The 24,973-nt window shown below is 37.3% G+C and overlaps 1 protein-coding gene across 2 annotated transcripts in view; it reads left to right on the forward strand.

The window, feature by feature from the left end:
* Positions 1-24,973, forward strand: part of LOC134755749 (voltage-dependent calcium channel subunit alpha-2/delta-3) — a 105,465-nt gene that overhangs the window by 72,366 nt on the left and 8,126 nt on the right. Inside the window, exons 4-20 of one of the 2 annotated variants that reach the window (XM_063692306.1) lie at positions 4,706-4,925; positions 11,918-12,049; positions 12,553-12,830; positions 15,934-16,047; positions 17,020-17,215; positions 17,637-17,773; positions 17,981-18,061; positions 18,368-18,448; positions 18,534-18,608; positions 18,691-18,705; positions 18,951-19,061; positions 19,871-20,084; positions 20,569-20,614; positions 20,838-21,010; positions 21,557-21,647; positions 22,633-22,665; positions 24,296-24,409. In XM_063692306.1, the coding sequence (XP_063548376.1) occupies positions 4,706-4,925; positions 11,918-12,049; positions 12,553-12,830; positions 15,934-16,047; positions 17,020-17,215; positions 17,637-17,773; positions 17,981-18,061; positions 18,368-18,448; positions 18,534-18,608; positions 18,691-18,705; positions 18,951-19,061; positions 19,871-20,084; positions 20,569-20,614; positions 20,838-21,010; positions 21,557-21,647; positions 22,633-22,665; positions 24,296-24,409 (2,111 nt within the window). The remainder of the gene's footprint in view (positions 1-4,705; positions 4,926-11,917; positions 12,050-12,552; positions 12,831-15,933; positions 16,048-17,019; positions 17,216-17,636; positions 17,774-17,980; positions 18,062-18,367; positions 18,449-18,533; positions 18,609-18,690; positions 18,706-18,950; positions 19,062-19,870; positions 20,085-20,568; positions 20,615-20,837; positions 21,011-21,556; positions 21,648-22,632; positions 22,666-24,295; positions 24,410-24,973) is intronic. The other variant, XM_063692307.1, reaches the window with a different exon arrangement.

The following is a 24,973-nucleotide window of genomic DNA, read 5'->3' on the forward strand; positions in this document are numbered from 1 at the left end:
AAGAAGACTAGATGTCTTACAATTATTTTTTTCATCCCTTTCTTTGATCAAGATCTTCAGACGCAGATAAATTGTGAAATGTATGTAATTTTTTTGCAAACTTTAGTTGATCTCATTGAATACTGTAATAGTTATTTAAAAAGATTAGAAATAACAAATTTAGGTATTTTCTATTTGTGTGTGCTAACGAATAAATTATTTCTATTCTATTCTATTCTATTCTATTCAAATTATCTTTCATTTTGTCAAATAAATTAAAGTGTTTATAACATCCCCACATAGTGTTTCAATTAACACACCTATGGGGTTAATTGAACCACTCTTCCACATTCTCTTTAATTCCCTATCATTACGTAACCATTGGCGATAGGATTTTGAAACACATTTTATTTAAAAATTAAATAAATAACCTTAATAACACAGGCACATACCCTTCTAACTGTAAAAATAAAATAGTTACAGGCGGTTAAACACAAAGTGTTTCAAACGTCCCCGTCCTACCCTACTTGGTATTTGATTTTTTCATATCAGACATAGGCAAAAGATCTCTCATGGACCAGGTATCCTCGAAATTCACTCACACAGAATTTCGTTTAGAAATGTATAAAAATAGCACACAGTACCAGATGTAGTGCATAATTGTTTTCCACCGTAAACGTTCGTATTTGTCGTGTTACTTCAGTCAACCTTAGTACTTTTTACCGAGACTGACTGAAATAGCATAAGACACGTTCGTACGTGTCCGTGAAAATACGATGGAAAATAATTATGCACTACATCTGTACGTATTCATTAGCGACACGGTTTTAGGATATCCCGATCCCTATACCTATTGCTGATCTCACAATGACTGGCAAAGCGACTAGACCATTAACTGCCCAGTAATTTAATACCTTCTCACGAGACTAAATAAAACTCGGGCAACGTGGAATTATTATATATTAAACTAAAGTGCAAAAAAAAACCTACTCTGGCAATCTTCCATGTAATTATAAAATGTAAGCGGAAGACACGTGAATAACGTTTTGGCAAGTGGACAAGGTGTTCTATGCCTCGTGCTAGCAGGGCTGTGCCGCATCATGGGTTGCGGGGCAGGGAGCCTACCTACTTCAGGCAATCACCTAGAGATCGTTAGGCTCACGCGAGCGACTCTGCGATTTCATTGTGATGCCACCAGCAGGTCCGCTGATTTTATGGATTGAAAGGACTTACAACTTAATTTAAACTTAAATTATTACTGCAATATTTTACTAAAAGTAGCAGATTTAAATGTACTTTGAATATACGTAATGAGCTAAGTGTGCAAATTAAAAAATCACCTATTCCGCATACGTTTCAAATTGTCGTTTCTATACGGTTTTTTTTTTCAACCCTGCCAAGTTTTACAAGGTGAATTGAATATATTGGTCTTAATAAACAAATTTTACTCTGGGGTTGAAAAGATTCCCTGTATAAAAATCAACTAAATAGGGCGCTTCTTAGCTAATTGTAAGTAGCTAAGATTATTAAGATTATTTCGTTTATAGTAGCTAAGAAGTATCAATAAATCAATGTTATAAAATTAAAATTAAACAAAGTTGTTCGTTCTGACGAGTTGACGCAAAATGCAGGTATATGTATAGGCGAACAACCTGATACCTTATAAAACATTGCTGCAAACAATAGCAGAGACTGACAATCACTTTGTAAATTGTAATATTACTACCTGCATTTATGTCCGCGCAAGTCGGCTAAAGAGAAAGGGGAATAAAAAATTGCAAGCGCTGGGAAATTTCCGAACAAAACACTTACATCTCGCCCCAGAAGCCAGACAGACTATTGTTAGCTTCCCCCACAGCCACACGTCTCGGAAATATGGATTCACGCGTTTTAAGAAACACTCAGCCCACAGAGAGGAATATTCAACCAACATGCTGCCTAGACAATAAAATATACTGTTAAAAAATAACTTATTTTTCACCACACCAGCTCGTAAAGGTTCTCTTTATTCTTCAAATCTATCTCTACATATAGGTATCTTATCCACGACAGTAGCACAGAATAAGTAATAGTTTGAGGCAAATTTTGAGTTGTTTCCTCATGTTAGCTAGTTAAATTTGAAGTTATGATTTGGAATGATAAATATTTAATAGCGTTCATTTGGATTTGATTTGTAACGTTACAATGAGTACTTTCCTCGAGTTAGGGTGGTAACCATTTTTGTGCTTCACTCTGTAGCAAGGTTGTTTACTATCTTTCGCTTGCCTCCTTGTAAAACAAATAGCTATTACGATCATATCATAGGGATATTCCGAACGCTTGGTTTATCCATGGCTTTGTATTGAACAAGTTAAAAAAAATATTACTCGTAAATTACAGTTCTCAACAAATCAACTACAAAACAATCTCTCACTTTCAATAATTAAGTAGTAACTTAGGCATATTTCAAAACGACAGAGCTGCAGAGGAGAAAGTTCCTAGGCTAAGGCTTTTGAGATATTATGCTGTGCGATAGGTAGGTACAATACCTATAGCGTAAAGTCACCCTGCCGCAGACACTCTGCACTTCACTCAAGACAACACTTCACTTGCCAAACACTCCTCACGGCGATGCCAGCAAATCGTAGCTTCGGAACTAAATTGCATTTACTAGCAAATCAGGTCATCGTGATTTGTAAATAAAGTCTGTCTAACAGTAAACTACACATTTAAAAGTATATGCAAAGAGATTAAATAATGCAGACATTCAAGGATGCAAATAAAACCCTTGCAAATTCCTACTACCTCTTAACAATATTTATAAATGACGAAGTAACTCTGTCTATCTGTCTGTTACCTCTTCACACTTCAACCGCTGAACCGTTTTAGATGAAATTTGGTATGGAGATAGCTTGAGAACCGACTGAGAGGAAGAACATAGAGTCAGACCAAGATAACTCTGCAGCGATTTTTATAGCACAGGCGTGCGTGTTATTTAAACGTCATAATTTCATTTTTAAACGTCTTTGCTATAAAAATCGCTGCAGAGTTATCTAATATCTTGGTCTGACTCTAGGCTAGTTTTTATCAATCGTCATCATTATCATCCCGAAACGACGTCGTGGGCAGAAGCTAGTATGAGTATATTTTCACAAGGAATTATAATGTAAGTCACTCAACTATATTTTTCATAAGTTAAAGGTGTTGTTTAAGCTTACCTGCTGTAGTTAGGCCTACTGAGTCCGTTATCGAGCAGCCTCGGGTCTAAGGGTTGCCAAATGTCGGTGCTACGTGACCTAGCCAACCTTCGCTTATCTATTCGCGAGCTTCTTTCAAGGTCGAACCAAACAATTAATTTGTCTGATTCAGGTCGCCTCGAATAAATCGCTCAGGGGTAACTAAACCCCGCTTACTGATATGCCTGCCTATTCTAATTTGTATGTATTATCGTACCCTCCTTATTTGAGCGCCTAACATCGAATCCCTCGCTGAGTGATACTGATATTGCTCTGTAATCGTGAGTCATTTCTGACACAAACATGAAAACAGAAAGGTAGCTGAAGCATGAGTTGCGATTAAATGTTCAAAGGGCGACCATTAAGAAGCGGGTTCCGGGTCGCGATTTGTCATTTTTCATCGCTATCGGTCACTAATGCGCTGAATCGCGCACGATCGATATGGAGTCGACTAATTGCCGACAATTGTCTGCACCTTTATCTGTCCACTCTTTGTGCTTCCACCCTCTCGTTTAGTCAACCCATCGATTCTTTGTCGATTCAACCCCACTACAACACTGTATAGTTTATTACGGATTACGGTTAAGAATGCCTTACTATGAGTAATTAAAACTGTTGTAATTTTCTCGAGAATTGTTGTCCTATCTTGAACCATTGTAGAGATTACGTACAATACAATATTTATAATACCCTCCTAAATATTTATAAAATATATTATAAAAAACTGGTGGGAGACGGGTCAAGACCGAGATACGTGGAAAGGGGGGAGGGAGGCCTTTGCCCAGCAGAGGGACACTAGCTAGGCTAATATAAATAAAAATAATTATAAAAAACCGGCCAATTGCAAGTCGGACTCGCCCACCGAGGGTTCGTACTTTTTAGTATTTGTTGTTATAAAGGCAACAGGAATACATCATCTGTAAAAATTGAAACTGTCTAGCTATCGCAGTTCATGAGATACAGCCTGACAGACAGACGAACAGCGGAGTCTTAGTAATAGGGTCCCGTTTTTACCCTTTGGGTAAGGAACCCTAAACAACAAGGTGCCTAATGAAAAACAGTCATGGATTTAATTTTCATCTATCATTTAGAAGTTTTAATTTTGAGTTTTGTACTTTTTCTAATTCATACCCACATAAAAAAGTTTCAATTCTCTAGAGCCATATACATTTTTCATAAATGAACCGCCGTCGTTTTTATTCTAGTCTTAAATTGGTGCGCTCACCTTGTAATTTTTCGGTGTTCATTATGCCTTGAAGTACATACCTACCTAATAAAAGTTTAAAAGTTAAAAAGTCAAAGGGAAAAGGGTTTGTGTAGGCTTTTTTAGTGTCCGTGTCCTTAAAACTCCCATGCCTTGCACTCTTTTTGTGTATATACGTTGTATTGTTAGTTGCGTAAGTACCTTAATAAAGGCAGTCCTATATAAATTTGGTTAGGACCATTTTAAGACTCCGATTAATGCTTAATTATGTAATTTAGCAGTCATTTATTATTATTTTTGCCCACAGCGTATTATGGACTCGGCAGAGGCGGCAGCGCTATCGTCGGGCGGCGCGGACGGCCCGGGCGCGTACTACGACGCGCGCTGGCTCAACGTGCACGCCGACGACGGTACGCTGGCCGCGCGAGCACGCCGCCTCGTGCTCGCGCCCAGCCGACACTTCGACCATATCGCCGTCAACGCGAGCTACAGCGCGGTGCTGATGCCACCCTACATCAACGTTGAAAGTAAGCAGCATTATTATTTACTAGGTATAACGGAACGTTACGCACTGACTTAACGTGAACGCCGACGACATTTGCACAAAAAACTACCGCGGTACTGGGCTATAACCGAGAAAATCGAAGTTCGCAAATTGCGGGCATCTTTGTATGTCACTCTAATTGTGCCTTCGTTGGAGTAAAAGAGAAAGATCCCCGCAATTTTCCGAATTTCGGTTTTTGTGGTAGGCTCTCTGAACAATTTTAGTTTAGTCCTTCAAATTTTTTGGTGTGTTATCAGTCAAAAGGATCTCGCTTGTTTGTTGTTGTTGTTGTGTGTTGTTGTGTTGGGTGTTTATATGTAGATAGAAAAACATGAAGAATACAACAAAATCTACTACTTTGCTTTCATAGATTACAATAAAGCGTTCGACTCACTGAAACATAAGTACATATGGGAAGCGTTGAGGACACAAAACATACCAACAAAATACATAAGGATAATCCAAGAACTATATAAAAATTCAACAGCTAAAATACGAACAGAAAGAGACGGTCAATTATTTAACATGCAGAAAGGAGTTAAGCAGGGAGACCCCTTATCACCAAAGCTGTTTTCTGCAGTTCTAGAATATGTATTTAGAAAACTTAACTGGGAATCTTTTGGTCTTAACATAAATGGAGCAAAACTAACAAATCTAAGGTTTGCTGACGACATTATTCTACTGAGTGACAACCCGAAGGACCTAAACCTAATGCTACAACAGCTTGCAGACCGCAGCAAAGAAGTGGGGCTATCTATGAACACTGAAAAGACCAAGATAATGACCAACAGTGTAAAGGAAGACATATACATAGACCACAACCTCATTGCCTATGTATACACATATCTTGGACAAGTGATATCACCTCAAAACTTGACACAACAAGAAGTAGACACTAGAATCGGGAACTCATGGAAAAGATATTGGTCTCTAAAGGAAATAGTGAAGAACAACCAAATACCAACAAACATTAAGTCCAAAGTATTTAACACTTGTATCCTTCCCTGCCTTACATATGGATGTCAAACTTGGGCCCTAACTGTCAAGGAGAGGAAAGCTCTCCAAGTCTGCCAAAATAGTATGGAAAGAAGCATGTTGAATATAAAACTTAGAGATAGAATCAAACTGGAGGACATTAGAAAGAGAACAAAAATAATCGACGTAAACCACACTATGAAAAAACTAAAATGGAAGTGGACTGGCCACATGCTCCGAGACAAAAGAGAAAAATGGTCAAAAGACATCACAACATGGTACCCAAGAGACGGAAAAAGGGATGATGGAAGACAAAAAATGAGATGGGAAGACGAGTTCAGGCAGGTGGCTGGAGCCTTCTGGAGAAGACAGGCTCTGGACAGGGACTCGTGGAGGAATATGGGAGAGGCCTATGCCAAGGGCAACCAGACAAGACGTCTGCGGAGAAAGGCTAGCAGTAAGCAGTAAGCAAGCAAGCAAGTATATTGGACCTTGTTGCCTGAATTAAATATTAAAATAAATATTTAAAATCCATTAGTTCCATAAATATTTTTACACGTACCTCAGATAAACGAGTTCTGTTGACTCAATCAAATAATAATATAAATACCTACTATATGAAAATGACAGACCTTTTCACGTAGTTTAAGATTTAACTTAAAATAAAACTAAAAACTAAAAAGAAACAATGGCTTTTAACCACACCAGCTGGTAAAGGTCTTGATTTTTCAAACACCGATAAGAAAGTTGCATTTTATTCACATGCGAGGCAAATGCAAATTTTGAGCTGTTTTCTTATGTTTGCTGATAGAATTGACTTTTAAATGATGATTTTGAATGATACATATTTAATAACATTCATTTTGAATCGATTTGCTTTGAGTTTGTTAGAAATTTTACAGTTAGTATTTTCCTTGCGTTGATGTGGTTAAAAAATTTGTGTTTCACTCGGTGGCAAATTTTGTTTAATCGTGCCTTGAAACCCTCACAACACTCAAGATTCCACTTTTCGAACCACTCGCTACGCTCGTGGTTCAATTTTGGAATGTTTCGCTTACTCGGGTATCAATATTAGCACGAGCGGTTAAACAACAACATTGTCCTCTTGTAAAACAAATAACTATTGTTTAACAGATTAGGGTCTTTGGCGTAAAAATCAAACTATAGCTGTTGCTACGATAAAACATGTTTACACAAAGCTTGACGTATATTTTATATTTACTGCTAGCATGCGGAGTTTCTTTGTACATATTGACAAGGGGTGAAATCCCCGAGACAAAGAGCGTGACCCGTTGACTATGTGCCCACGGCTCGCCAAATAGCTCATCGATGGACGTAACAAAATACTAACCAGTGTCGCCATTTAACTAACTAACTTCGTACAGAATCGTCACAGACAACATGTATTTTGCTCCATGCGTTGATGCTGGGCGGCAGCAACTCGTTTTGACAGATTTCTGTCACTCACCGACGCTCTTAGCATTCGCCTGTGTGTCAACAAAACGTGATAATGCCGTGTTGCGCCTTAAAAACGTGTAAATATCAATCCACTGTTACGCAGAGTAGGTAAATAAGAACAAAAAAACCGGCCACCATTACGGAAAAAAAACAGCAAAAAAATCATGTTTGTTGTATGGGAGCCCCATTTAAATATTTATATTATTTCGTTTTTAGTATTTGTTGTTATAGCGGCAACAGAAATACATCATCTGTGAAAATTTCAACTGTCTAGCTATCACGGTTCATGAGATACAGCCTGATGACAGACAGATAGACAGACGGACAGCGGAGTCTTAGTAATAGGGTCCCGTTTTTACCCTTTGGGTACGGAACCCTAATAAAAAACTATACTCGTCCTTTTCTTTTGGGCGCTAGTACTAGTGTAAGACAAAGACAGTATAATTCTCTCTGTCTGTTTGAAATGAGACAATCCTTTGACAAACTATAAATATAAAGCCCTTATATTGATAATCTGCATTCTGTACTCGTAAATATACTAAGGAGGATTTCATTTTGCATTTGCCTACGACACCAATTTTAGAGTGACATTAACAGTAAGTGGTTAGTTTCATGAAATCGTACAGATTTCCAGTTCCTTAAAATAAACATGAGGAAATTTTCAAAGGCTAGTAAATTATATTCAGTTATGCGGCGTCGGCGAAATCCTTTCAGAAAGAGTTTTACGAAATTCCAAACAGGCCTTTAATCAGACAGCACGTCGACGCTACGGGAAATTAGAGAAAATTTTAATATAAATTGAATACACCACCACCACCACCCCAGGACTAAATTTCCTACCCCTCACCTGGCATATCGTTTCGTTACGAACCAGTTTAATGTGACTTACAATTAAGCATGGTGGTTACGGATCTGGAAGTTAGCCCTATGATGGCTTGCTTGAGACGATGGGCTTGGTAAAGTTGGTAATAACAGGCCAGGACGTAATTTACCTACACTGTTGACACGTAGCGGGGCCGCGTCGCGGCGACGGGTAATTTATGGACAAATTGACATATTCCAACCTATTAGTGGACGGAACTGTTGCCACGTCGCATATCCGATAAGCGGCACTAACTCAAATCAGAACTGATTTTCAGTGTTCTAAACCAAAATGCTTGGGTTCATTATCATAAATCAGTAAATATAAACCAGGAAGACTTTTGCTTAGCGGAAACATTAATGCATTAATGTACCTATTGGTAGTAAGTAGGTACTTTCTGAAACATCCGATGAACAATCTTAATTGAGCCGAATACTAACTACCAAAATAGTAATAAATGAGGAGTGTCTTTTCAAATGGGCTTATTTCTCTATGAAATCCAAAAATAAACCCTTTTGAAAAGACACTCCTCAAATGTAATAAGAGTGATAAGGAAAAATGCAAACGAAAGGCTAACAGAATCCAACTGCTTTGATGATACGACTTTGCAGTTTCCTTATCACCTGTGTTCCACAAAATATTTTACTTACGGCTTACAGGCTCAGAATCGCGAATTTGAAGTAATAATTATTTTACACAAGTATCCAACCAAAACACAAAACACCTCACAAACTTCTTACAAACATCAAAATCACTTACATTCTAAAATCGCAGAATTTAAATCATGCACTTAGTTCACAAACTAGTATATATTTTCATAGTTTAGGTACTTAGCACCTACAGGCTTTAAAAACTTTCACATTATAAAAATAATCACCGTTTTAGTTTTTAAAAATCTATGACAGATAACAGCTATAGCTTCTGTTTCTAGAAACATCCGTGAACTGTCAGTCATAGAGTAACTTATATTTTTGAAGAAATGACCATAAATCACTGAAATTGATCTGAATTTCTTTGACGTCTCTCTACCTAGTTGGTCACTAAGTTCTGTTACTAGGTTTTCAACTGATTAAATATAAAATGAAGCCTAAAATAAAAAAAGTTTAGGCACAGTTTAATAGCTTATTTTGTAATAATCAAAACATGATATAATAATATAAAATCCAGATAGAGAATTTATGAGAATCCTTGGAAAGCTCCAGATTGCCTGAAGACGTAAACATACGGTCAATTTATGAAAATTATAGTTTACAAAAGTGTGTCCAATGCAATCTGGAAACTTTGCCAGAAGATTCAATTACTTTTTTAATGAGGCCTCTATATTACCGCAAATTTTATGACCACCATTTTTTTTGTAGTTTATACCTAAGATAATCCCCTCCAAACATTGCATATTGTTCAGTTTCGCACGAAAACGTATATATTTAGACAATTGTGCAGGAGGCAGGCTTGGAAAACTCTGTAGACTATGTATTGGCGAATTTTTAATGACATATTATAATTCAATAACATCTATAGATTATTTGTTCTTGTTAATATAATACTTAATGTTTTGAATAATAAATGACAAATGACATTGGAATTAAAACTTTCGACACGAAGAGTGTATTTTTGACATTTTAAATTTTTAGTTTTACATTTGCTTATAATTATTGTATGTTAAAATAATTAACCAATAATTCTCCTCTCCTTGGAATTGTAAATTATAGTTATAGTTGTAGTTATAGTATATTGCAGTGCCCAACAGGGTTCACAAAGACCTAGCTTATAAGTTTACCACCTGTACAATTACTTTGTGAATTTGCAATAAAATATTGAGTATTGAGTATTTAAGCTAAGAAACCCACGTAAACTGTATATTAAATTAAAGATGAATAATCAAACTATCGAACTGTGCAAGGCTGATACATCCTTAATATGATTAGAAATAAATAGCATTTAAAAACAACTTGAACAGGGAACGTGTTTTTTACGCCATTTTTCCGAGCGCAATAAGGAATTTTGCAAAACCAGAACAACAATGTTTATTAGGTTGCATTGTCAGCGTATCACTCATAAATAAGCTTTACAACTGTATACATGAATAATTAAAAATCGCTTTCTATTTCCTTTTATTCCGTGAAAACTCTGGTAACAGAAGTTAGTAACCAACTAACAGACATATGGGCCATAGGGTGGGCCAGTGATAAATTAACTTTTCATCTCGACCTCTTTCGTTATAATGCATTTTTCATTGGCCCACCCTGTAGTATCTCGCACTATGGATGGTATAGAAAGGATGCCAATCTCTTATGGCAGAATTGTTGCAAAAGTGACCGCTTTCAGCTTTAAATAATAGTTCCTAATCTCTCCGGTGGCGCTAGTTAGGCTCTGGGACACGAGTATAACATGAACCATATAAGGCAACAAATGATCCGACCAAATTAAGTAGGTTGTTTTTGGTAGTATTTCGGTGTATGGTGGCGCCGCCTAATTACTGTTTTTTGATGGACACTTTTCATACATAGAGATTTGGCTCCTTTATATAGTCTCCATGTCTCGCACGTTGAGAACAAAATCATATTGACATACTTAAAGGCCATAGAGTAACTTTTACATACTGAGAATAAAGAGTATTATATTCTTTGGAATAAATGCATACAGGTAAATCGCATATTCCTATTAGATTTATTCCATCCCGTTTCGTAATTGCTATCAACACTTATCCAATATGAGCAGGTACCTATAGTCCGACAAGAAATTGTAAAAAATAAACGAGGGCGCAACCGGCGCAACTTTCCACGTAACTGTCACATTTTTGACGTAACATGGCAACAATTTAGTATGGAAGTTTTTTAGTTCCATTTTATTTAATTTCTAGTATTTTATGTCGCGCAATAAAAAAACGAATGTAAAATATTCATCTTTAATTTCTTCGCAAGGTAAATAAAATGCAGGACCCTATTTTTTGTTGTACGTTAAATAATATTTATCATTATTTATTATTTTTAATGTTATCCAGTTATGAGATAATTATGATGGGATTCGATTGGGAAAATTCTTTTGACAAGCCATAGTAATCCGATGCCGAGCCATTAAGTTTTCCGGTCGCTGGTCTAGGAGAAAGCAATCAGTTTGCCCGATGAACCAAGTTTGCCAATTACCCTTCATTTAATGGGCATTTCAGAAAAAATCTAATTGCTCGTTGCGGTGCCTATAATGTTAAATATTCATTTTACTGACATAAAATAACCATTGTTTTGTATATTTATTAACTCTTTACATAGACATAATTTATTGGTAATAATTTTTAACATTTCTTTTATCTTCATATCTTACATCTTTTATCAAATATTTACTAACGATCTGTAGCTTTTCAACCGTATTACATTAGATATATGTATAAGTATAAACGGGATCAGTTTCAGAGTCGACAGCCCTTTCGTCCATTGTTATCCACTTCGATCAGTTGTTAACTCGAAGTTTAGCCAATCTTAGTAACCTCTTATATAACTGGTATTGAATGACCATGTTACTTATGTTTTTTAGTTAACATACACTGTTTCTACTCACAATCATCTAAAATCGACAGGTGTAATTCACTCATTAATTTGGTCCAGGTCCAGTTGAAACTTTAACCTTAAGCCCAACAAATTACTTATATTGTTTTATTACAAAGTTCAACGTTCTATTTCTAACAGACGGCGACGTGCAGAATCAGATCGCGTGGTCCGAGCACCTCGACCCTCTGTTTGTGAACAACTACGACATCGATCCGTCGCTCTCGTGGCAATACTATGCCTCATCCACTGGCTTCATGAGGCGGTATCCAGGTAAGAAATTGTTCCTGAACCGCAGTTTATTTCTACTTACTAATGTTAAAAATGAATTTGAATGGGAATGTAACTGGCAACATGGGAACCCTCTGATACCCATTTGGGCACGCAAAAAGGGGACAACAATCCAATTCAAATTATATGCTATTTATAACAGGAGGAATCAGGTCCTAACTGACTTTGATAAATGTTATGAAAAATGCTGTAGTGAATTTTGTCTTTTTATTTTTCATTTAAGTATGCGCGCAGCAATAAATGAGTGGCCAGTATGACATAATGAAATATATAATGAGCACGCACTTACACGAATTATACGATTTAAGCACTCGATGGCATAATTTTTACAGTTTTACACTATTAAGATTTTCTTGACACATTTACACTAACATGTTTTATCTACAGGTCGTTGATTGCAAATTTTTATTCATATTTTTCTGTAAATATTATTTTCTGGAATTAACCTTTCTCTATCATTGTATAATAATCTCCTTTCCCACCAGCCATGTCCTGGCCTCCTGAAGACGGCTATTCGCACCACGCGCGCGACTTCTACGACTTTCGCTCGTCCAACTGGTTCGTGGAAGCGGCCACTTCTCCCAAAGACCTGGTCATCCTTCTGGACGACTCGGACGACCTCGGCTCTTCATACTGGAGGCTGGCTAAGGCTACAGTATCTGGGTTACTGGACACTCTCGGCCCGAATGACTTCGTCAACGTGTATCGGTATAGCGATACCGTGTCGGAGATACATTCGTGTTACACGAAGATTTTGGCTCAGGTACGTTTTTTGGGTTCCGTACCCAAAGAGTAAAACGGAACCCTATTACTAAGACTCCGCTGTCTGTCCCTCTGTCTGCCACCAGGCTGTATCTCATTAACCGTGATAGCTAGACAGTTGAAATTTTCAGATTATGTTGCCGCTATAACAACAAATACTAAAAAGTACGGAACCCTCGATGGGCGAGTCCGACTCGCACTTGTCCGGTTTTTATATTTCCACTGCCAATCAATAATAAAATAACTAGTAAAGTTTTATTACCTCTAATTGACTACTACTATACTAAATATCAAGGACGAAGGCCCGAAAACTATATTTGTATATTTGGTGTTTCCCCCATTTATCCCCGCCGGGCACAAATGGGAATAGGTTTTTCATATACATAATTCCCATTTGTCCCTGCCTCGTGTATGGCGGTGGACACGTGAGGCGGGGACAAATGATAATACACCCTTTATTTTCATGCCATATGCTTTTCGATAGCAATTCCCATGATGGTTATCGTAGATGGTTATCGTACGTAATTATGATTGCATAACCTCAATCCTTTAATAATGCGTGATTTTTGTTTTTAAAGAAAAGGAGGCAGACCGATGTTATTTAGATAGGATACGTATCGCTAATGCCGGGCGCCGGGCGCCGCACGCAATACCTGCATTTGCCTACTAATTTTATGCACACGCAGCCACAAAAGTACTTTTAAACTTTAGCAGCCCTAGTCAATAGTTAAAAATGTATTTATACTTAACTGTAATTATGACTATTCTTTAAAAAACATAATTCATACTCGTAAATCATGAACCACTAAAGACCTAAATATAAATCAAACCTCTGTCAGCTATTTGACAATTTAGTAGACTAATTTTTATTCATCCTATTTTCTCGTGAATACTTTGCCTCCTATTTTCACATGAATACTTTGTATAGCATCTCATGTCTTATCGTCCCTATAAAGGTTTATTTTTCTAATATAAAATAAAGCAAAGCTACCTACATGTTATCATAAACTGTGTTCAAAGTTCAAAGGTCTCTTTAGTCAAGCATTAAATCAATAACGTTAAATCATAAATACATACAATGCAAAAAAAACAAAAGCAATGAAAACGGACCATTTAGTATAGAAGTCTCCACACAAAGTGGCCCTATTTCACTACCCTTTAACGCAGAATGGGGAAAAGGGGGGAAAGGGGGAGGGGAGGGGGGAATGGTAATTTTTGGCTATTTTCATAAATAACTTCTAAACTATGTATTTATTTTAAAATTACAAGAATTCATTAATCTGACTTCCGCATATTTGTTAATTTCAGTCTATCACGATTTTAGAAACATCTAACACAACTACGAATGCAATTTGAAGTCATTTAAGACGATTGTAAATATTGTAATGATAATTTAAAAATTAAATAAAAAAACCAGCATCGTTAAATAAGTAAGAAAAATGGTAAACATTGTTAAATTAAAGACACTTTTCTAATAGAAAACAGGAGTAGGAGAAACGAAAATTGGAACATTTATTCTAAATAACAACAACCCAATTGGCAGTACATATTGGCACCCTTCTGACAAAATTGCTTTATCAGTCGTGTAACCGTTGTGCCAGCTTTCCTGCATTATTGATGAGCTGCCATTCCAACAATTAGTCTAGGGGTTTTCCGAAAATTTTATAATAAGTTTAAATATTTAAAAAAAAAGATTGGTTACTTATCCTTCTTATGATTGGCTGTAAAATTTTGTTACATATACTTAATTTACAGTGCTAAATAATAACGACGAATCGCGTGCTGATAATAAAATTAAATAATTGGTAGGTACTTTCCTTTTTCTAAATATGTGTTCATTTTTAGGGTTCCGTACCCAAAGGGTAAAAACGTGACCCTATTACTAAGACTCCGATGTCCGTCTGTCCGTCCGTCTGTCCGTCTGTCTGTCACCAGGCTGTATCTCATGAACATACACATATATATATATATATATGATGATAGCTAGACAGTTGAAATTTTCACAGATGATGTATTTCTGTTGCCGCTATAACAACAAATACTAAAAACAGAATAATATAAATATTTAAATGGGGCTCCCATACAACAAACGTGATTTTTTTGCTGTTTTTTTCCGTAATGGTACGGAACCCTTCGTGCGCGAATCCGACTCGCACTTGGCCGGTTTTTCACCTTATGGCAGCTGCTGTCTATAAATGACATCTACTATTTTTTTGCGCAAGATACGTGTATATCAATTTTCATCAAATACAATATCAATAAAGGAAATGTATATTTGTTAATTGCTTACCTACTGTTAACACCACCGGCAAGTAGATTTTCTAAAAAAAACAGACTCAGGATACCTAACAATAAAAACTTGCTCATCACTACTCGCTTCACGGTGATCACCGCTGGTCGAACTACTGCAATAAAACTTCTAACAAAATACACGTTATACCCATAACTCATCGCTTAACTAAGACATTCTACGACTGAAGTCAAGAACGCACCTAATTAAGCATTAAATTCGAATGCAAACGCCTTGCGCCCGCAGCGTCAGCAAACAGAGGTAGGCATTTAAACAAGGCTATATTATCGCACTTATTTCCGGAAAGTCCCGGTGAAGTTTCTCTGCCACAAAGAGCGCGTAGCTGTGACAGGTAGGGGTGCCACCGCGCCCTTATCGCTGGTAACTTGTAACTTGTGGTGCCGATGCCATAGCCGTGTTGCATGATAAACTACAACTAACATTACAAGCGGAACTCCTTTTCTAATAAGTGGAATTAGAAAAGGAGTTCCGCTTGTAATATTAGTTGTAGTTTATTATGCAACACGGCCCATTTTAGGCTTAAATAGACTAACAGTTTTGCTGTTTTCACGTAAAGTGTAACTTATTCTCATGAGTTAAAGGGCAAAACGATGGCTAAGAAACGATGGCTAGGAAGATGATGATGGTAGAAAGATATTCGAAATTTATCTACGTAGATATGTGAGTCAACCTGATTTTATGAGATAAATCAACCTGTCAAATCTAATCTAATCTGTCACATTGGATTGGACCAGTCTAGTGATATCTCACCATCGCTAGCTGTCAAACGGTAATAAACCATTTTTATTTGCAGGCTGTGCCGGAAACGATAAGGGAGCTGAAAACCGCGCTGTGGGGCGCCGAGGCGACGGGCGGTGCGGCCAATATGACTGGAGCGCTCACTACTGGATTCGAAATTTTGCATAGGGTAATTATTATTTTAGATGAAAATACTTACCTACTTAAAGAATTTCACCTTCCCATGCAAACGGAGTTTCGTTCTCATTTTAAAACTACGTGTTGGATTGTAATTAAACTTTGCACATACAATGACATGAGGTATATCTAGGTCTGTAATTAGTTTATATAGCTCTAGTATATAAAACAAACGAAATAGAGGAAAAACAAGTTTTGTATGAAAAACTTATTCGCTGTTTTTTTTTTTACTATTGTATCTGAAGCTATATAAACTAATTACAGACCTATTTGTATATATACCATTAACTGTGCGTTTTTAATAAAATATGAATTACAGACCTGGATATACCATATCCTATTGTAAGTATACAAAGTTTCAGAGCAATCTATCTAGTCGTTTTAAAATGAGAGCTTAACTACGTTTGTATGGAGAACCGAGCTTGCCGGAGACTTAAACGATCCTCTGTTATTGAGATATTCAGAAATTATTATGCAAAATAAAATGCTGCTTCTCTAATTTCAAACAAAATTTATCAGTGATTTTTCTAATTCCTTAAAGCTGTTTGTTTTGTTACGATTTATCATTTAGTAAACAGTAGGTATTTTTTAACCCGTACCCGTACCACGTGTCACTGACAGTGTCAACACTGACATACACGCTAACGTCTACGTAATTTAATTTTTATACATCTCGCTCGCAGCACGAGCAAGATGCATCTAGAAAGTAACTTACGTTCACGCTAGTGTTTATGTCAGTGCCAAACTGGTGGTAGCTGTACTTAAGTACTTATTGTCATATCTAAGTTCTTTATTTTAGTACTTCAGTTAAAGTATTGCGGCTTGGCTTGGCTATCATCAGTCAGTGGTTTTTTTTTATACCGACATATAGCCCCAGAGCTTAACCCAACTCAATAGGATTAAATTTTAAATTAAGCGATTGAAAAGAACTATTTTTATAACTTAAGGATATATTTTCCTTTAGTATAACCGCACCGGGCTAGGCTGTCAATGTAACCAAGCCATCGCGGTGGTGGGCGCGGGCGGCGGCGCGGCGGGCGTGAAGGGCGTGTTCCGCACGTGGAACTGGCCGCACATGCCCGTGCGCATCTACAGCTATGGCGTGGGTGGCGACGCTGCTTCCAGCCACAGCATGAAGGACATGGCTTGCACAAACAAAGGTTTGTAAATGTTTAATCATGAAGAGTCTCCTCACTCTCCGCCAGTGGATACTTGATTTGAAAATTTTAGTTATTAGAATGATAGATTATTTTTAGAACAATTTCGAGCATTGTGATCAGTACTTTCTATCCCTGGTACGCATTATGATAAATTCTTTCAAATAAGTAAGTTGGTTTGTACTAGTCGCAATGTAAATAGTTCAAGAGATTGCAGACTCCCTGACATTTCTGCGCTACAAAGACGATTAATAATGCGATGCGACGATTATGTCGCCAACATTATTAGTACAAGACTTGTTGACTTGTATTCGTTTCCCATTGGACTCCAGGCTCCTATGAACCGTGGCAAAAAGCCGAGACAACACGAGAAAGACTAATAAGACTATGATATGATGTTGACGTAAAAACTTTTAATTACCAGGTTTCTACGTGTCGATAAACGAGCACTCGGAGATCAGACCGAAGGTGTTGCATATGATCGAGGTACTGGCACGACCGCTCGTCATGTACCAGACTATGCATCCTGTGCATTGGAGCCCCGTTTACGTTGGCGGAAGGGTAAGTTCCAGATCAAAAGAACCATTGCATAAGTTACCGCTCATGGCAATGTCACATTTTTAACAAAATCGCATAATTTCTCAAGCGGTCGTGAAATTCCAGTTATATTCTGTTCTGAAGATCAAAGTTCGAGAGTATGTCTTTCACAATGTTTTGAAACTTATTGCACCTTTCTTTATTCATATTAAGCAAAAATGAAAATTTCAGAGCAGCAACCTGGACGACGATGGGATGGGCCAATTGATGACGTCAGTGACGGTGCCGATATTCGACAGGAGAAACCATACGGTGAGACTGTTTCAACTTTTTTTCTTAATTATGTATTATTTTCTTAAATTATGGTGTGAATACACTTCACTACAACTTATAAAACAAAGTCCCCCACCGCGTCCGTCTGTCTGTATGTTCGCAATAAAATCAACAACTACTGAACGGAATTTCTTCACCCATCAATAGTGATTCTTGAAGAGGGTTTAAGTGTATAATTTCAAATTTGTTAATATTTACCCGTGCGTAGACGGGTCGCTAGTTTTATATGTATAAATTATGGAGTAGACATATAGACATTGATTTATTATTATTCTTTTATTTCAGCATCGAGAAGCTAATTTACTCGGTGTGGTGGGCACAGATGTACCTGTCGATCAAATAAAGAAGCTCGTTCCACCATACAAGGTAAACACAGCTTTTGAGACCATTCGTGTAACATCAATTTGAATATACCTACTTTTATATGCTAATTAATCACGTGTGTTTTCAGTTGGGAGTAAACGGTTACTCATTCATGGTGGATAACAACGGGCATGTGTTGTATCATCCGGATCTCAGGCCTTTGGTGAGTCAATTACCATGCAAAACTATTTAAAATGCTTTGAAAAACTTCTTATTTCAAACTAACCAGATTATTTTTGTTTCAGTATACCAATGAGGAAGTAAGTACCGGCAGGCAGAGCTATGCGTCATGGTGTATTTAAAAAAAAACTTACTTTCTATAGGCCTTTCCGGCCGCAACTCTGTTATATAACATTCTGAAGTATAAGTATAATCGCTTTTTTAAACACAGACTAAATAGACGAAAAAAAGGATTAAAAATGAAAGTTATTGAATAAAAGCACTGATTTCTCATCCGTAATACTCATAATACCACTGTGTTTGCTAACGTTAATGCATTTTCCAGTACACTGAGACGCTCCGTCCGCTCTACTCCAGCGTGGACCTGACAGATGTAGAGCTGCTCGTGGACGCGGACGAGAATTCACGCGTCAACCTCACGTCTCTACTGCTCGATGTAAGTGTGTACCTAAATTATTGTATACATCCCATTGTATCAAATATATTATATCTAATCCTAATAAATATAACCCACTTATAAGTATACACCTAGTGAAAGTTTCGACGTGGTTGCTTACTAAGTGTTTTTCTTTCTATCCACTATCCATGTTCTTAAAAACAGCAACGACAATAAATGAAAATTTTAATAATTGTCCTAACTAAATTAACTAAATATCTGTGAGACTCGGAAGACAAAAAATTCGCGTTTTCTCAGAGATAAGACAACTAGATCGATTGTTCGCCCCCGGAAACCCCCATATAGCAAATTTCAACGAAATCGTTTGAGCCGTTATCGGGATCGCCGAAATATATAAATACATAATTAGACACTTAACCTATAGGTATAGACACTTAGCCTTAAGAGACTTGACTGACAGACTAACTAACGTAAATCCCTAGTAGCTAAGGTTATTAGCATTAGCTCCTATCTTTACCATTAAACATAATTTTTCCAATCTAGTTTTTTAATTCACTAACTGGTCACCCAAGATACAGGCTATGCCTAGTTTGGGGACCCCTGATCATACTGTTATAAATATAAGTACCGCTGTATGCGCGCAACCTCGACCTGTAAATTCCCATTTTTGTGTGTGCAAAATAAATATATTTTTCATTTTTCTTTTTCATTTTCATACATACCTATATATATTTCCTTGTACAAGAATTGCTCGTTTAAAGGTATAAGATTTCCCTACTAATGCAATGGAAGCATTTGTACAATATGTACAGCATCATAGTGAACAAAATTATAAATATTGTTTACAGCTTCGACACGACATGATTGAACAACGCGAGGGTGAAACAGAGATCGGTGTGAAAGTGCAATATGGCAGCATGCGCCGCGTAGCCACGCGCCGACAGCGTTATTTTTACAGTCCAGTAGAAGGGACGCCGTACTCTCTCGCCATAGTGCTGCCCGACGGCTATGGCATGTACGAGCTGCAGGCCGAGCAGGAGGTCAAGCACAGTCCTGTCAACGGTGAGTGCAATGCGGCAGCATGCCACGCGGTGGCAGTGCTATTTTTACAACCCAGTAGAAGGAACGCAGTACTCTCTTGCCGTAGTGCTGTCCGACGGTTGCGGCATGTACCTACATTAAATTGTGCGAGCTAGAAGCCGAACAGGAGGTCAAGCACAGTCCTATCAACGGTGACTTGACTGCAGTATGACAGGATGCCACGCGGCAGCAGCGTTGTTTCTACAGCCCAGTACGTGGCATACCGTACTCGCTCGCTAGTAAAATAGTGCCCAAATGAAGTTTCGGTTTTGGCCGGTTTCGGTATAAAAATCATGTTTCGGCCGAAGTTACTGTTTCGGTCGAAACTAGAACAAACCCAAACCTTTGATTTCGGTTTCGGCAAAAACCCAGTTTGTTTTTGTTAATTCCAGAACAGCAATTCTAAGAAAGTAATGTGTTTTATTCATGAGTTTCATGACTAATAAAAACTTTTATTTGCTTTCAGTTACCGAATATTTTAAAGGAGATAACTGGAAAATCCACCCAGAATGGTTAGTAAATTAATTTATCGTAAATAATTTATTTCGACTCAGACAGATTCGACTATTGGAAGTCCTTGGAACCGATAACCCGTTACTAATAGGTAATAGAGCAAGCAAGCAAGTCGTACAGTCTCTTATCAGAGTCCTAACGGGAGTTACTTTGCTATTTAGATTCACATCAAGTACCTACCATTTCGTTAATAGAAACTAATATTAATTGTTTTACTCTCAGGGTGTACTGCGAGTACGCATCTACGTCCGAGCAGACATTCAACTCTGCAGAGGAACAGTTAGTGCACTTCCTGGCGCGCGCGGGTCGCCCCGGCTGGAAGTGGATGAGCCTGCGCCCGCGCGCGCTCACGCTGCACAACATGCACAAGAAGCAGGACCGGGACTCCTATTACTGTGAGTGCAGTCAAGCTTACTAAAGTGGGTAACTATTAGGTACTAACATTAGGCCGGGTTTCATTCCTAAAACCCGCTTACAAAATAATGCACGGCAGTTCTCATTATCCTAGAATTTAAGGAAACCTAATTTGTAAAATACCATAACCTCGTGAGTCTAAGTGTACATTAAAATGTACATATTCATTGCAATCTAATTTGAACCTTTCATGAAACAAGTAATAAGCATTTCTTTTGTTTCATTGCGTTGTAAAGCAAACGAAATTCGTTCTAATTTACTTATAGAACAAGGTTCAAATTAAAAATTATAAAACTTTCTATGGTGGGTCTTACGAGGTTAAACTTAAGTACTTAGTATTAAGGAGTTAACTAATAGTAGAAGAGGTAAGTATAAAATGTAAGAAAAAATCGCGCCTTAGTTTGACAGGCGAACTAGATGGCTCTATACAGCGCCATATATATTGTGGTTACTGGATTGTTCGGCAATCAATAAATCGATGGTAATAATGTAATTAGACACACTAAAGTTATTTTTCTCATTTTCAGGTGACAAGAATTTAGTTCAATCACTCGTACGGGATGCTATGGTAATAAAAGAATTGGACGCACACACTGGACACGCGAGCCACCACAACCAGTAAGTAGTCGAATAATATTCAGCATGTTTAATGGCACATATAATATAAAAATAACCCGGTTACAGTTGTTGTGCAGCTGGGTAAAAAAAAAAACGAATAACTAGGGTCTGACTAATGTTGAATGTATTAAATTCAATTACACGGAAACATTCATCTTCCTCGCGTTCCCGGCTTTTTTCCAGTATTCATGGGGTCCGCTTGGCAACTAATCCCAAGAATTGGCGTTGACACTATTTTTTACGAAAGCGACTGCCATCTTCTGACCATTCAACCCAGATGGGAAACAAGTTGTTTCCTTACGATGTTTTCCTTCAGCTGAAAGCGGCTGGTAAATATTAGATGATATATCGTTTCTTACCAACTTCACTACCTCTTTCTAACCTAAGCATTTTCTCGGTTGCATCCTAAATGACGGGGTCGTCCGATTTAGCAACCTAATCCAAAGAATTGGTCCAAGCAAAAGTTTGCACGAAATCGACTACCATCCTAACTTCCAACGTGAATCACGTGAATGGGAAACTAGGCCTTTTTGTGATGAGACCTGTTTCCTCGCGATGTTTTCCTACCGAAAACAGACGACTACCGCTACTACAGACGACTACGACTACCGACTACCTACACAGAAAAGCGATAAATAAAAATATGATATTTCGTACATGAGTTCCAAGAAACTCATTGAGCCGCGTTTTAGCCCGCGACTTTCTATTTGGAAGTCTCACGCCTTACCTGCCGCTTCAAAATGATTGGTGAGGGTGTATATATCTACTTATGACGTAGTATTACCGAGTAATTGAATTTGATACGGTCAACATTCAGCCACTTTGAATTTACAAAGGAAAAGACAGACAATAAAAACGCAAAAAGCCCAATCAAACACTTCGCATGTTTCAAAATAATATTGCACTAATTATTTGAACTCTTTTACGCACTTTATGTTAATTTTATGTTGATCACTAATGTGTAATGTGTTTGTCACACAAATAGCCCGATAGCAACTTTAATGGCACTGCTGACAAGGTACAGTAACAAAGAATATTCATAACAACAGTAGATATGTTAGAGTAACATACTGCTACATGCCAACATGGTCGTGCTACATTTCATGATGTCTTATTTATATAAGCATAGCATAGCAAACAGCACCAAGTCACCGTGTTAAATGACGGAGATGTAGCCAAGAAGAAGAAGTTGTAATAATGTGGTACGTCCCGCAATAAAAAAGGAAAAATATATTAACATTTAAGTAGCCTCGTGGCTGAACATTTTTTTTTATGTTTTTTAATTAGCTATCTACAAAATTATAGAATAGGCGCTACGCTACGAGCTACTGTACCACTGCTATTTTTACGACTTGTTTATTATGACGATTGATATATGTATTTTTCATTTATACATTTTAACTACTGTATGTAAAATAAAAAATCGTCCATTTGGAGTCGGTACGTACCCGCTAGATACCTGTAATTGTTCGTGTATGTATGTGGAAATGTTCCAATGTAACTAATGGACTAAGGATGGATAGGATGGATGTAAACGAGTGGACGAATTTTTATTTCTTAATTTATTAGATACTTACCTACTACCCTTTATACTTACCTAGCTGTACTATAACTAACTAAAGGATACCTAATGAAATACGATACCTATCCAAGGCTTATATGTGTAATAATAAAAATAATGAACTAGTATCCAGAACTTGAAAAATTGATTGAACGATAACCTCTATGTTCTTGCTTCAAACTTATACCTCCCTATATCGATATCGTATCTTATCTCCGTTCCTGTGATGACTAATCGTGTACACGCTAACAAGGATACAGGTAATAATCGTGTAATAACAAACATTTAGCTTCCGAGGATTATGGCTAAGTTAATTATAACTTATAAGTGTCCTTTGTTGCAACCTGCAGCCATTGGTACTGCGTAGCACCAGGTCTAGCGGATTATTTAATCAGCATATTGAACTTCATACATAGTGTGTTTCTATGATTGTTCATTATTTTAGTATGTGGGTATTTTTGCATTTTGTAATTTTTCCTCAGTCACCCGTTGACCACGAACGCTGTAAAGAGTTCGAAACGTCGGGATGTATTATAAATTCAATATACGCGATATAATCCGTTTTCATAGTTTTATTTCAGCATATTGAAATTATTCGTACTCAGACTTTCCCCTTATCAGATTTGTTATGTATAGGTATACTATTTATAAGTAGGTTGTACTCTGAGTAGTATATAATTGCCAGAGCACCTATACTTAACTGAGTGTCGGCTTATGCAATATAACCGTGCTAACCCTGGTGTTATGTTAATTTAGATTTTACACAATAATCCAGACAGTCACCTGAAGAGGCTAGCAGGCTAATTTTGTCAAAACGGAGAGGAAGATTGACAAATTATTGTTTATTTTATTGTTTATCTGTGAAAGCATTAGTCTCCAAGTGTTAAGATGAAATCTTAAGATGTATTAAACCTCTTTATCCATTTAAATTCTAGTCATCTATATACCTACTAAGTATCACAATTAAACCCCGCCTTGGAAGCAATCTTGTACTTGGTGTACATTACCGAGGCGTCGATGAAGACAAGTACCAAGTACCTAATAATACTACGATTGGACCACTGTCTCACGTATCTCGTCTTTGCAGGCAAGGGCGGTTCCACAAGTTCGTGGTCTCGATGTCGTTCATCGCCACGCGCAGCGGCCTCTTCCGATGGACGGACAACAACAACAGCACGAGGACTGGTGACACCTCTGAACCGTACGTTACATTCTTAAACTACTCAGTACGGGTTATTTCATATCGAATTAGTGGTATACCAATACCACCGGTGGTACATCCAGTTGTGAAAGTGTTAAGACATCGAGACAAGCTGCCGCTTGATCAGAACACTCCTATATACTATATATAATGTTATTAATATATATTATTTGCCCTTACTGTAGGTATGGGAATTGAAATCAGAGCTGCTTTTTATATGTAGCTTCATTACCAATTCACTGCCAATCAAAATCAAGACAACCTGTCGTTATAGCTCTTTTACTGTGTAAATGAGACGAAAACATCCGCGCAAAACTAACAACTTGTTGAACAGTCATGTCTTATTCAGCCTTATTCAAGATTATAAGACGGCCGCTCTTATATTTAGTAGATAGACTCAGCAGTAGCAGTTACAAAACGAGCGAGGTGTTCAAAATCATCTGAACATTTATCGTTAAGAGAATAAAGCGCGTGTAGACTATTTTGAACTTTATCCTCACAGTTAAATCAGCTGACTGAGTTTACAACTTATTTCCTGGCCTTTGCAATAACATGCCTACTCAA

Source organism: Cydia strobilella, chromosome 3, assembly GCF_947568885.1.
Source record: "Cydia strobilella chromosome 3, ilCydStro3.1, whole genome shotgun sequence".
In the NCBI taxonomy this organism is placed as follows: domain Eukaryota; kingdom Metazoa; phylum Arthropoda; class Insecta; order Lepidoptera; family Tortricidae; genus Cydia; species Cydia strobilella.